The sequence below is a fragment of the Danio rerio genome, chromosome 5, assembly GCF_052040795.2.
Source record: "Danio rerio strain M-AB ecotype USA chromosome 5, GRCz13ab, whole genome shotgun sequence".
Taxonomy (NCBI): Eukaryota; Metazoa; Chordata; class Actinopteri; order Cypriniformes; family Danionidae; genus Danio; species Danio rerio.
Genome location: NC_141025.1, coordinates 12,657,501 through 12,670,987, shown reverse-complemented (window position 1 = coordinate 12,670,987; position 13,487 = coordinate 12,657,501). Strand labels below are relative to the sequence as shown.

Sequence of the window (13,487 nt, the reverse complement as noted above, 5' to 3'; positions counted from 1 at the left end):
TCTATTTTATTTAATTTTATTTGTTTTTATATTGATTTTGATAATGCTTACACAGCACTAACAATGTGAGAGCGAGTTTTTGGCCAAGGACAGAAAAGAAGTATAGACAATTAAGGGTTGCACAATATATCCTTTCAGCATTAAGATCGCAATGTAAGCATCCGCAGTAGTCACATCACAGGATATGCAATCTTGATATTATAGTTTAATAAAGAGTTTAATCATAATGGAATAAAAGTTTATCATCTGCATGCGTGTTTAAACAGATAGTTCACCCAAAAAGTAATTATTTTCATTACACCCTTCACTTGTTTTATGAGTTTTCTTTTTTTTTAATTTAAATGAACACAAAAAGAATATATTTTAATAACTCTTATAGTATTGAAACAAGTAAAGGGTGAGTAAATAGTGAGTATATTTTAATCTTTGAGTGAACTGTCCCTTTAAGGCCTGTGACTGTGTGAACATTTCAATATTTCAAATTTTACAACATCCGGTCACGAAATTTGTTGTAACTTTAATAAAGATGAAATAATATACAATGAAGACTATGCGATGAAGATTATTTAATATCTGTACCTGAATAATGAATACCTAAAAAATACAATTCACTTTTGTCTTTACTATACTTTATTAATCTATGCTTGTCATTGATTTGTTATGTATTATTCTAGATTCACTCCTCTTGTGAATACATTTTCATTTAGGGGTGAACTGTCCCTTTAAAGGCGACACAGTGGCTCAGTGGTTAGCACTGTCATCTCACAGCAAGAAGGTCACTGTTTCGAGTCCCTGGCTGGGTAAGTTGGCATTTCCGTGTGGAGTTTGCATGTTCTCCACGTGTTGGTGTGGGTTTCCTCGGGTGCTGCGGTTTCCTCACAATCCAAAGACATTCGCTATAGGTGAATTCAACAAACTAAGGGCGTACTCGCACTATGTACAATTGCCTGGAAGATGGCCAAAGCACGCTTGCCCCTACTTCTGTCTCCCCAGACAGCCTGCTCTCACATTACATTCAGGCCTGGGCATGCTTACGTCATCGATGATGCGCTGTTCAGTAAGTGCTCTCGCTCAGCACAGTGGAGATTTCTCTAGTTATATTGTTTGAGATACAATGATACTAAGTCAAATTTTTCGCCGAACAGATCAGCCACTTTTGACACTCATAAACAATCATAAAGCCCTCGTGCTGCAGGAATGAGGAGGTTTGCTGAAAGTGCAGCTGTCGTGAAGTGAGGGGTTTGCGTCTTTAATAAACTACGACAGGTTGCGTTCATTCAAGAGTAAGAAAGATTAATTAATCCATATGAAACAGTCCCTTAAAAGTCACGTCTCGCTTTCAGTTTCCAGCTCAGGCACGTTTTGCACTCACACAAGCGTACCGTGCCAAAGCCCAAGTGAACCGCTCTCAGCTACAACTCTTCCAACCGGGCCAGGGCCAGCCAAGTGAACCATGCCTGAGCCCGATTCAGAGCACTCACACTTCTCAAACGATCCGGGAAACGAGCCTGGGCACGGTTCGGATAGCATGGTGTGAGTAGGCCCTTACACACAAGCGAACCGCGCCAAAGCCCAAGTGAACCGCGCTTAGTGTGAGTACGACCTAAATTGGCCGTAGTGTATGACTGGTTTGCAGCTGGAAGGGCATCCACTTTGAAAAACATATGCTAGAATAGTTGGTGGTTCATTCCGCTGTGGCGATCTCTGAATTAGAGACTAAGCCCAAGGAAAATGAATGACAGAATATTGTATTGTATTGTATTGTTGGTGACTGTAAGGGTATTAGCCTGATTGGGTCACTTTAACATGGACACTGGAAAATTAAGACCCATTTAAAATCATTTAAGACAAGATTTGAGTGAATTTAAGACTTTTTAAGGACCTAAATTTTGTTTTTGAACTTTTAGACATTTTAAAACCCTGCGGACACCCTGAAGTATGAATAAAAATATACATATTTCTTGTTTTTCTCACAAATGTGAAAAGCCCCACCTTGTGCAGCATATCTGCAGGTCCCGTCCTGTACCAGGACATTGTAGAACGGCTGATCAGCCCCTTTAGACAGTTGATGGACCCTCATGGTGTTAATCCACTCCTGACTCATGGTGCATTTAGGGTCCCATCCATAGATAACACAGTTGTAGCCTGACCTACAGTATGAGAGGAACCACACAGATTCACAATGTTCTGCAACGTCCATGGTTTATCTACACTGTAAAACCCAAAAAGTTCAGGTAACTTGGTCACACTTTACAATAAGGTTTATTAGTTAATGTTAATTAATGCATTTACTAACAGCAACAAACAATGAACAATACATTTACTACTGTATTTGTTCATGTTAGTTAACGTTAGTTAATGAAAATACAGTTGTTCATTGTTAGTTCATGGTAACTCATGGTGCATTAACTAATGTTAACAAGCATTGACTTGGATGTTAATAATGCATTAGTAAATGTTCATTTATGATTAATATATGCTGTACACGTGTTGTTCATGATTAGTTCATGTTAGTAAATGCATTAAATAATGAACCTTATTGTAAAGTGTTACCAGTAACTCAAACCGTTTGAGGAAACCGATGGCAACAAAGCATTTAAGTTAAAAAAAAAATGCTAATGAGTACTATGAACTTAATCTATTTGAGTAAATGAATCAATTTGAGCACAGCAAAACCCAATAAATGAAGAGAACTCAAACCAACTGAGTACTGTAAAACTCAATAAGTTAAGGCAACTCAAACCGTTTGAGGAAACCGACTGCTACAAACCATTTAAGTTAAAGAGCCCATATTATGGGTTTTTGAAAATTCCCCTCCATGTAGTGTGCAACACAGCTCTAAGTGAAGTGAAGTATCCAGCTAAGGCTTAAATCTGTAAGAGTACAGTGTTTAAAACGGTTGATTCATCTATAAAAGAGTCGACTCATAGTGCTTCAAACGAGTCGCCTTGATACCGAGTCATTAGGTGTTTCGCCATGACGTACGAACGAAACCAAGTTATTCACATGCACGCGCAAACCCGGGAGATTTCAAACCTGAGGCCCCGCCCTCTGACGCAGAAACCCAGACACACACACACACACACCCACAAACACACGCACACAAACATGCCGGTCGATTGAAGTCACACTGCAGATGGATATTATCGAGGGTCTACCCAAAGATGAAACCTCAGCATTATAACCAAGCAGTTGGAAACTACATGCTACAAAGAATACTTCATCAGCGTTTGTTAAAGGAAGGATCAGTAAAGAGTAACTTACTGATGGACGTCAGGATTAGTTTCGTCCTCCATTTCTCAAGTGTAAGTACGTGCGATTAAAGTTGTTGCCTCGTTTACTCTAGCTTGCAAATGTATTTAGTTGTGATTTGTTACTTGTAATCAATCAAGCCTTTATTTGTCACTACACATTCGTATATTTTAACCGCGTGTACTGTATCAGGTTAACTCGCTATATTCTCTTACCGCGTGCAAAGTCACGTTAAAAACGCGACGCGTGCTGCTTTGTTTACGGAGCTCCGTGGAGGAGTAGTGTGTGTGTGTGCGCGTGCGCTGTCGTCCGGAGGTATGTGTGTGTGTTTGTGTGTGTGTGTGCGTGCACGTTGTCGTCCGGAGGTGTGTGTGTGTTTGTGTGTGTGTGTGTGTGTGCGCGCGCGCGCTCAAGGACGAGGGCAATGTGTGTGTGTGTGTGTGTGTGTCTGTGTCTGTGTCTGTGAAAAGAGCAGAGTGAGACAAGCTATTTGATCTCCTCGACAGTTTTTGGAATTTTTGCTCAATAAAACAGTCGTCTGTATTTTCAAGTCCATCGTCTGTATTTACATTGACCCACTGGCAGCTAAAATCCACGCCTACACTATCGAGCGTGTATGAACTGTGATTACTTTTATATTGCGGATTAGCTGTTTGGCATTTCACTCTGACTGAAGGCAGTCGACCAATCGCAACAGGCTGTCATTGGTCCAATCAGTGCAGATTAGCTTCGCGCTAAGGAGGGGTTTGAGAACAAATGAATCACTGGACGATTCATACAGGAGTCACTGGGATAATTAGGTAAAAATAAATGCAGATTATAAGACCATGAAAGTGTTATTGCATGCATATTAGACTGTTGTTGGAGACCCTTACAACCAAGATATGACCCTATTTCATGTATAATATGGGCTCTTTAAACTAATCTATATAAGTACTGTGGACGTGCTCCATTTAAGTTGAAGTAATGAGCTATTTAATTAACTCATTACCTTAAACACTGAGCTTAAAACTCTTTTCAAATGAGTAGAATTAACCATCAGTAAATGTTGAGTTAACTACACTCGTTTCATTTGATAAAGTTGACTGTTGGGTTTTACGGTGTACAGCAGGGGTGCCCAAACTCGGAAAAGAGAACATTTGAACTTTTGAGATGGTAGTTCAAGTTCCTCTTGCATTTCTCAAATTTCAGAGTTTGATTTGTTGCACGGGGTTTATAAAAAGAAGCACCTCTTATGCTTCATGATGAGGCCTGTGGAGAACTGAACGTCTCTGTGTTCAGGAGCGCTGCGTCTTTTCACCTCCGGCTCCACTGGATGTCGCTTATGCTGGATGTGCTCGAGCGTGTGCTGCACCAGATACCCCACCGCTCCATGCTGAGACGGGTCCAGAGCCTGGATGTGCTGGAGAATATCCAACACCTCAGACAGACACATATCAAACAGGACAGTTTATTAGAAACACAGTGGCTGTACTTTACTTTCATTAGCATACACAGACAGACTTTTATGGAGCCAAACAGGATGTACAGTTTGTGTTTTGTAGCTTGATTGCAAATGTTCTGTAGACAAAAAAAAAAAAATCTTTAGGGGTTAATAGTTTTGACCTTAAAATGTTTTTTTAAATATTACAACTACCAGTAGTCGCCAGTAGTGTTATCAACGCTGGAGATCTCGGTATTCCTGCAGAACTACAACTCCCAGAACTCTTTGCACCCATCAACTCCTGCAACAGCTGACAATAATCCAGACATTCTTACACAGAGAATATCAAACCTAACGCTTACTTTTAACGAGCTGAACTTTTATAGTAAAACTTGATTTGTGGACGTTTCATTAAAACTATTAAACAAATGTTAGAGCATTTCCACAAATTAGGCCATACATTCTGTTTAATTGCCATGCCATTTATACACCTCAAGTCAAACGATTGGGAACCTGAACAAATATTTATGATTTAAAAGAAAATGGTTGTGAAAAGAGGTTTATTATGCTTGTAACTAGGCTAAATGAATAAAAAAAGGTAAAAAAAAAAAAGTTATTTAAATATACAGCACATTGTAAAGAAAAATCCGCAATTTTAAGGTTTATTTCCAGCAGCTGGGGTGCCGTAAAAAAAACGTAAAATAACAGCACTTAAATTACAGAAATATACCGTAAAATAAAGGATATTAAATTACAAAAAATTTATGGTAAATTTCTGTAATTTAACAGCCGTTATTTATTTTTTGTTATTTCAATTTGCAGCACTATTCCGTGTCAAATATGCTCGAACGAATGACATTTGTTTGAGAAAAACATTGTAAATGTTTATATGATAGCATTTATTGCTTTTATATTTTCTCGTCATTGATTCTTTGCCGCCTGTACTGACCATTCGCCAGTTACTTGACTTCATCATTTGGATTACTTGTATGTACCCATTTGATCCTGTGTTTGACCAATGCCTGACTGACTACTCTTGTAAATAAAGATGCTACATTGGGATCCCCAACTCCGTTGCCAGTATTGCATGTTTTTACACTTTTATTCTAGCCAAAATAAAACAAATAATACTTTCTCCAGAAGAAAAAAAATATTACAGGAAATACTGTGAAAATTTCACAAAATTTCACTTGAGAAATATTTGAAAGAATAAATATTTGCCTTCAAATAATAAATAATAATTTGCCCTCAACTGTAATATTTTTTTACAATAAAATATTTTTTATCTTTAAAACTTTGGCTCTGATTTTTTTTTTTTTTTTTTGAAAACATACAAATGCATTTATTTAGCAAGTGTGACAAAAACTTGCAAGATATAAAAAGTCAAATCTAATAATAAAGTGTTCTTTTGTGACTTTCTATTCGTCAAAGTCTGCAAAATAGTCCCAGTTTAAATATGACATTTAAAAATAAAACACGTTTTACTATATAAAGTTGTACTTAAATATAGTACTAAAATATTAGTCATAATAATAAATAGATGTAAAAGCATCAAAGAATTCGAGTCCCAGCTGGGTCAGGGTCAGTTGGCATTTCTTTGTAGAGTTTGCATGTTCTCCCTGATTTCGAGTGGGTTTCCTCCGGGTGCTCTTGTTTCCCCCACAGTCTAAAGACATGCGCTATAGGTGAATTGAATGAACTAAGTTGGCCATAGTGTACGTGTGTGAATGAGTATGAATGTTTCCTAGTACTGGGTTGCAATTGGAAGGGCATCCCCTATGAAAAACATATGCTGTATAAGTTGGCAGTTCATTCCGCTGTGGCGACCTCTGATAATTAAAGGGATTAACCAGAAGGAAAGTTAATGAATGAATGTAAAAGCATCTATAAATAATGTCAAAGTGAAAATGGAGCCTCTTTTGTACATCGAGACAGATTTGTTGACATATTGCGGTGCTGCATATATAATAGTCCCTTGGTAATTATAGCATATTACTTTTGTCTAGCACTCTTTGTGAAAAACATCTATTACTTGGCACTTAGTGACACCAGAGTGATATTTAGTGCCAATTATAGTATCTACATTCAAAATAGCAATGACCTTCTTTAATATTGAGTGTATATACAGCAGTCACTGCCTTTATATTTATAGTCCCTTGGTCTATGGTTATAGGAAAGTATTCAAACTGAATTTAAAAACTGGTGTAATAATAATAAATAAATAGCCATAGCTTTAAGCGGTGCGTTTTATTGTTATTAACTGTTAAAAAAAACGTTATAAATTTTTTTTATATACAAAATGAATATTATATAACTTTGCACAAATTTAAGTGAACTGAACATAAAACTATTAAATTGTCACAAAAAACTCAAGAATCGTGTTTTAGCTCATTTTAAATAAGCAGTTTGAACAAACAGCAAACATAATTTTTTTGAGTGTAGTTATATGCATAAAAAATACATTATATTTCAAATATCCTCTTGACTACCAGGAAAATAAATATTTTCCAATTGATTTTATTCTTAATTTCCCAAATTGCAGAAAAAAATAATTATTTTAAAGATATCATGTGTCCAATACAGTGGACATCAGAGTGTGGTATGTGTGAAATGGAACCATAATAAGATACTTAAAATGATTACAATTTCAAAGAAAATACCGAAGACAATTAGGAATTATGACTGACACTACCACATTACCGTTAGTGTAGTGTATGCAACATAGACATTTTGCATTTTTGGAACCATTCTAGGCCCTCTTTCTGAGGGTATTTCAAAAAGCAATTCCCCTTCTTTGAAACACAAAGAGATATCTTGCTTTTTTACACCTCAAGTAGGAGCTATTTGAATTCAAGAAATGTATTGATTTCTTTCATAGCAGCTGAAAATCAGTCTTGTTCTGAAGCCATGCATTGATGATTGGTAAAGCCATGCACTTTTTAAAATTCTCTCTGCCTCTGACAGTGATTCTCTTCCTGCTTATTTGTTTAAAGGGTCACGAAACACCAAAACACATTTTTGAGCTGTTGACGGTCACATATGTGTCCCACGCTGCTAGATTGTTGTGTGTTTTCCAGCGTGGAAACTGGCTGTCTGTACCTGGGAGTACTTCATGACGTCTGCATGAGTGTGCTGCATTCATTCATAAGGAAGACTTGGTTTAAACCAATCAGCGCGCTCTATTGTGTATGCGATGCAACTTCATTAATATTCATGACGACTTTGAAGACTGTTTGTACATGTACAGTGTTCAGACGGCAGAGAGACGCCACGTTGTGTTGCCAAAACAAGCGGAAGAAGAAGGTTTGTTTGGAGATACGGGTCGTCAGTGTTGCTTTTATAATTTGCTGCAGTGAAGGTTTTGTTTTCATTTTCTCACTATGAGAGCACAGCTGGACTCGAGTGTGGATTACAGTGCACGCAACACTTAACAAAAATACGTGTCGAAGGAACATTTTTTAACCGAGAGCTTTACTCATCTGGAAATGGTGGAATCTCAATTTGCCACTCGTCTCCTTTTAATAAAGACACGGCTCCAGCTGGTGTTGATTGTCCTGTCTCTACAAATTTGGTAAGTGTGTGCGATCAGTGTCTGTTTATTTATTCAGATGGTGAAGTTAGTTAGGTCCGTCTTTAAACACTGAAAGAGTACTGCTGACGATACTTAGTCAAATGATTCCTAAGTTAATAAAGTTTACAGTACGTTAATATCACTACAATATTACGGGCTGAAAGATCCGCTGTAAATGCTGCTCTCTGAGTGTAAACATGTAAACACCGCAATCAAACTAATCAAACTAAACTACCGTCGTGTAGGATTTTCGACGCATTTTGTGACCGGAATAACAAACACGGCTTTCTGACGCTACCTGCCAAGTGCATTATAGAAAAATGCGGAGGGTTTTTTATCTCATTTGCCATGCAGTACCAAACATTGCATTAAAAATACACGCTTTCAGCAGTTCCTCGAATCAAATATCCTGTTTGTTTCGAGGGGCATGCAGGAAATTCCTTAATGATAGAGGTAAACTGCAGTTAAAGTCCACTATTTAATAATTTGTCCAATAATTTGATTACTGTTTCCCAGAGATGGGTTGCGGCTGGAAGGGCATCCGCTGCGTAAAAACTTGCTGGATAAGTTGGCGGTTCATTCCGCTGTGGCCATACCGGAATAATAAAGGGACTAAGCAGACAAGAATATGAATGAATGAATGAATTTGATTACTGATGTCCATTTAAACATAGTCACTGTATTTCTGCCCTCGTCTGTTTGTTTGTTTTGCCTCTGTGAAAATCAGCGCGTGCCCAATCGAAACTCCCATTTTTATGCAAATTTTTCAAAAGTAGAGGTGTGAAAATGCTCTGCTGAAACGGGGGTTTCATGGCCCTTTAAAATTGAAAACATATGTAATAATAACCACAGATATCCTTTTATTTGGGAGATTATTTGTTTTGGATATGCTTTAATCGTGGTAAAACTTGGTACATTTTGTTAAAATGAGGAGGAAAAGGTACTAGTTTGTAACTAATGCAATAGTTAATTTAGAAATGAAAAATTAGTAATTAACAAAGTATGGAAATACAATCATTAAGCACAATATACTTGCACTTATGTGTAGCTTTAGTTATAAAATGTCCATTAATGTACAGTTAATCCTTAGCATATGATGAACTAACTATTTGCTAATACAAAATAAATAATTTATAGTTTGCAGTTAGTATAAATGCTCCAATAATTAACTTCTGTTTTTCACAAAGACCCTCCTTCTGAAAAAGCACAGAGGGCTTTGATTGGTCAAGCCTACCCAGTGGATTCTGATTGGTCAAACACCTTCGGCTCACCTTAGAAAATGATACAGGAACACCCACTGCCTTTAAAGCATGCCAAAAAAAACATCTTTCTTTGCATATCACAGATAATAAATATCACACAGCCCTACACATAGCCTGTATCAAGCAAACAGGATGTCTTTAGGGAATGGTGGGCCATTTCTGACACTCACTTTCTCTGGCCAGATGCCCAGGTGGAAGTAGAGACGGGCCTGTAGCAGAAGATACTGCACGTTATCAGGGTTAATACTGAGGTAGAGATCCAGAGAGTCCCGCAGGAGTTGATATGATTTCTCATTCCCTTCCCTAGACAAAACACAAAAAAGCGAGCACATTTTGTAACAAACATGGCGTTGACAACTGCACAAGTTGAGCTGACAGCCAAGACAAGCGGTTTCATTTAAATAAAACACAATCTGCAGAACTCCCAGACAGTTTTACTGATGAGCACCAATAAGAGGCAATGTAAGGATGTTATAATAACTCATTGTGTTGGTTATTTGGTGAACTAGAAGTTAACATGCCTTAAAGGTAAAAAAGAAATATATTATATTTCACTTATTGTACAATATTGCAGCACCTCTATTTTGATTTGATTTGATTTTTACAAAGCCCTGCCTTCTGAAAAAGCCCTGAGTGCTTTGATTGGTCAGCTGACCCATTGTATTTTAATTGGTCAAATGCCCCTTACGAAAATGGCATGGAAACACACAGTGGCTGTTTCTCAATTCCAAGAATGTTTTAAATGGTAAATTATTTAAACATTCTTCCTCTTCAAAATATATACTTTGCATAAAAACATTATAAATATACTCTACACAATATAAATAAAACAGATTTTAATACGAATTTCAGCAAACAAACAACCCTTAATGTGTTTATTACTTTATTAAGATATCCATGTTAATGTTTATTTTCACCGTTTCATTTAGGGAAACTCCTGAGGTAAACAAGTGATATCTCTGAACTTTAATAATAAATCTAAATAAAATGCAGCGCTTCCCACCTCCAGTCGCAATGACTTCTGGGACTTCCAGAGTGAGTTCGCTGCTCAAGTCTGCATCAGTGCGTCCTCGATATCAAGAACACATCCGGGAAGTTTCACGCATCCTCCGTACTTGCGGTCTTGAGTATTGGAACTGAACTTAGGCAGCTGATGATGCCGTTGCACGAGAACACGAGGACACAAGACCTCTGAAGAACGCATATTGAGAAACAGCCAGTGTCTCCACAACATGCCGAAAACAAAAAAGCCTGGCCTTCTTTGTTTGCATATATGACAGGCCTTTAAACCATTTGATGCAGTTTCCATGCCATGTGACCACATGAAAAAGTGTCTGCTTCTGTGCTTTTCAGTTTTTTTGTATTTCTAATGATTATTATCTTGCTTGACATTTGTATCCATGCTGAAAACAGAACGTTTACCTCATTATTGAAATTAAAATAACTAACAAGTTCATAGCTTATCGTTATATGTATTTATTATAGTGTAGACCAAAGTACAACTTTACTTGGATTTAGGTTTTTGAAGTTAAAGCAAAGTAATTTAATTAATTCATGTTCACTCTATAAAAACAATATTTTACATTTAAGTGAATTTATTTTTTTCGTCCTTTAATATAAATAAATATAAACATTTTGATACATATTAAAGGAACATTTTCAGTTTCAACCAAGTCAAAATGTATGAATTTAGCTTAGTAATTTTTATGGGCAAATTACTTTTATTGCTTTTTACGTTGGTAAAAAATATATATACTTCGATCCAAGGGTAAAAATTTTTTTTTTTTTCATAATAAAAATCTACATTTGTAATTTAGAATAAAATATTTATAGTAAACAATATTTTTACTTTGTGTAAATGTATTTTTTGTCTTGACCCCAATAAATATTTTGGATTTAGATTAAATGTTTAAAGTTTGAACCAAAGTTAAATTATACTTTGAACTAAATATTAATTTGTTACAGCTATTTTTTCTACATTGTAAGTTTTAAAAAAATCTTTATAGTAAACAATATTTTAAACAATAAGTTAATTTTGAACCAATGATAAATTAGTTATTTTTGTTATAGTTGCTACTGTTATTATTTATTTATTTATGTAATAAGATAAAAAACACTTGCAACATCCAAAAACAACCCCAAAAACTACAACAATTACAGTAAAATGAAAGTGTGAGTCTGTCTCACCCTCTCATGCCGATATTCAGCAGATTTCCCACCATCCGCAGCAGAAGCTCGCTGGTACTTATAGCGCTGTAGTAATCTGCTGTCGCCTGGTGTTTGATCAGAATCTCACACTCTTTAGCAGCCAGCTGCTTCCCATTCCCAAACGCATCAATGTATATATAGTCGTAGATGTCACCACACCTGCAAAACATCTCAGCAGTTCACTTTATACTGCGGATTTGGATGAAGATGGGTTAAGCAATAAAAATAAATAAATAAAAGAGGAGATCACCCTGAATTGAACATTTACTGTTCATTTACTTGATCTAAAGCTTTTAGTTTCTTTTTATTCCTGTTGAAAGATGATATACTGAGGAAAACTGATCATCAATGGCATCCATTGAAGAAAAGGAAACACCTTTGAAATCAATATCTCCCGGTTTCCGACACTGTTTAGAGTTGGGCTGCACAATATATTGTTTCAGCATTGCTGATATCGCAATGGTCGAATAGTCACATGTTGTAATTAACCAGAAAACACAGTTCAGGTCTAGTAAGTTTAATAGAATGAAAAGATTTATTTTAAGGTCTGCGATTATGTAAGATTTCAAGCAAATTTAAGTCAATGTATGCAAATTTAAGTAACATTTACAGATAATGTATTTACTAATATTAACAAAGTCTGAATGATCTTGTACAGCATTTATTAATCATAACTAATGCGTTATTAAAACCCAAAGTCGTGCTTGTTAACATTAGTTAATGCAACTTGAGTTAAACCAATCAGCCCACTGGCAACTATAGTTGCCGCAGTTTATAGTTGCCATTTTCAAGTAACTGTCTACATGTTATCCATGTTTAATTTCTTAATGACATGCAAGCAAACAACCATACAAAAGATTTTAAGGAAGAAAAAAGGGAATTGATTTCTTTTATGTCACATGAGGCCTTCAACTTCCTACTACTTATTCCAGGAAGCAAAATAGAGGCAAACCCTCCAAAATAAAGGCAATGTTAATGTTACTACAAATTATTTTTTTGTTCACAAATATATAAAGCATAATCAAGAGGGTCTCTACATTCATCCAAACAAAACAAATCTTTCAAGAGATCTATAGCTTTTTGTCAGAAGTTCAAGCTTTGGGCAAATACCTTGTAAGTACATACAGTTGAAGTCAAAATTATTAGCCCCCCCTGAATTAATAGCCCCCCTTTTAATTTTTTCCCCAATTTCTGTTTAACGGAGAGAAGATTTTTCCAACACATTTCTGAACATAATAGTTTTAGTAACTCCGCTCTAATAAATGATTTATTTTATCTTTGCCATGATTACAGTAAATAATATTTGAATACATATTTTTCAAGACACTTCTATAAAGCTTAAAGTGACATTTAAAGACATTTATTTATTATTTTCTTCTTACTATTATTTGTATTTATATTTTTTTTTTTCTATTATTATTTCTATAAGGGTTGTTTGATATGTTTGTAAAATAAAAAAAAAGTTAAATGATAAACAAAAAGCAATAGAAAGACACTTTTGAAAGAGAGCAGATAATGAGAGAACTTTCTTTTTTATGTAAACTATACCATATTAATATACTATACTAATGTTTATCTGCCAGGTTTTAATGCCCACCTCCTCTGATTTTGGCACCAGCGCAGCAGGAAATGGTTGGGGAAGTTGACGGGCTCCAGAGGGACTCCTAATTTCCTGGCCAGAGTCATGTAGAGCACTGAGAGGCTGATGGGAATGCCTGTCCTGCGGAGCAGCACCTGACCACAAGGGGGCACAAAGTGAGAAATATACATA

At 36.0% G+C, this 13,487-nt stretch overlaps 2 protein-coding genes across 3 annotated transcripts in view; one reads left to right on the top strand and one right to left on the bottom strand.

Moving 5' to 3' along the window:
* Nucleotides 1-13,487, top strand: part of fbxw8 (F-box and WD repeat domain containing 8) — a 309,097-nt gene that overhangs the window by 71,063 nt on the left and 224,547 nt on the right. The gene's annotated exons all lie outside the window — the stretch shown is intronic.
* The window catches only part of fbxo21 (F-box protein 21), a 28,550-nt gene that overhangs the window by 3,301 nt on the left and 11,762 nt on the right, over nt 1-13,487 (bottom strand). For both annotated transcript variants that reach the window (XR_015490739.1, XM_087253200.1), the window contains exons 7-11: nt 13,314-13,450; nt 11,696-11,875; nt 9,679-9,811; nt 4,482-4,672; nt 1,993-2,150 (exon numbers count right to left, since the gene is read on the bottom strand). Coding sequence is in view for 1 of the 2 variants with exons in the window: in XM_087253200.1 (XP_087109326.1) it covers nt 1,993-2,150; nt 4,482-4,672; nt 9,679-9,811; nt 11,696-11,875; nt 13,314-13,450 (799 nt within the window). In the remaining variant the exon portion in view is untranslated. The remainder of the gene's footprint in view (nt 1-1,992; nt 2,151-4,481; nt 4,673-9,678; nt 9,812-11,695; nt 11,876-13,313; nt 13,451-13,487) is intronic.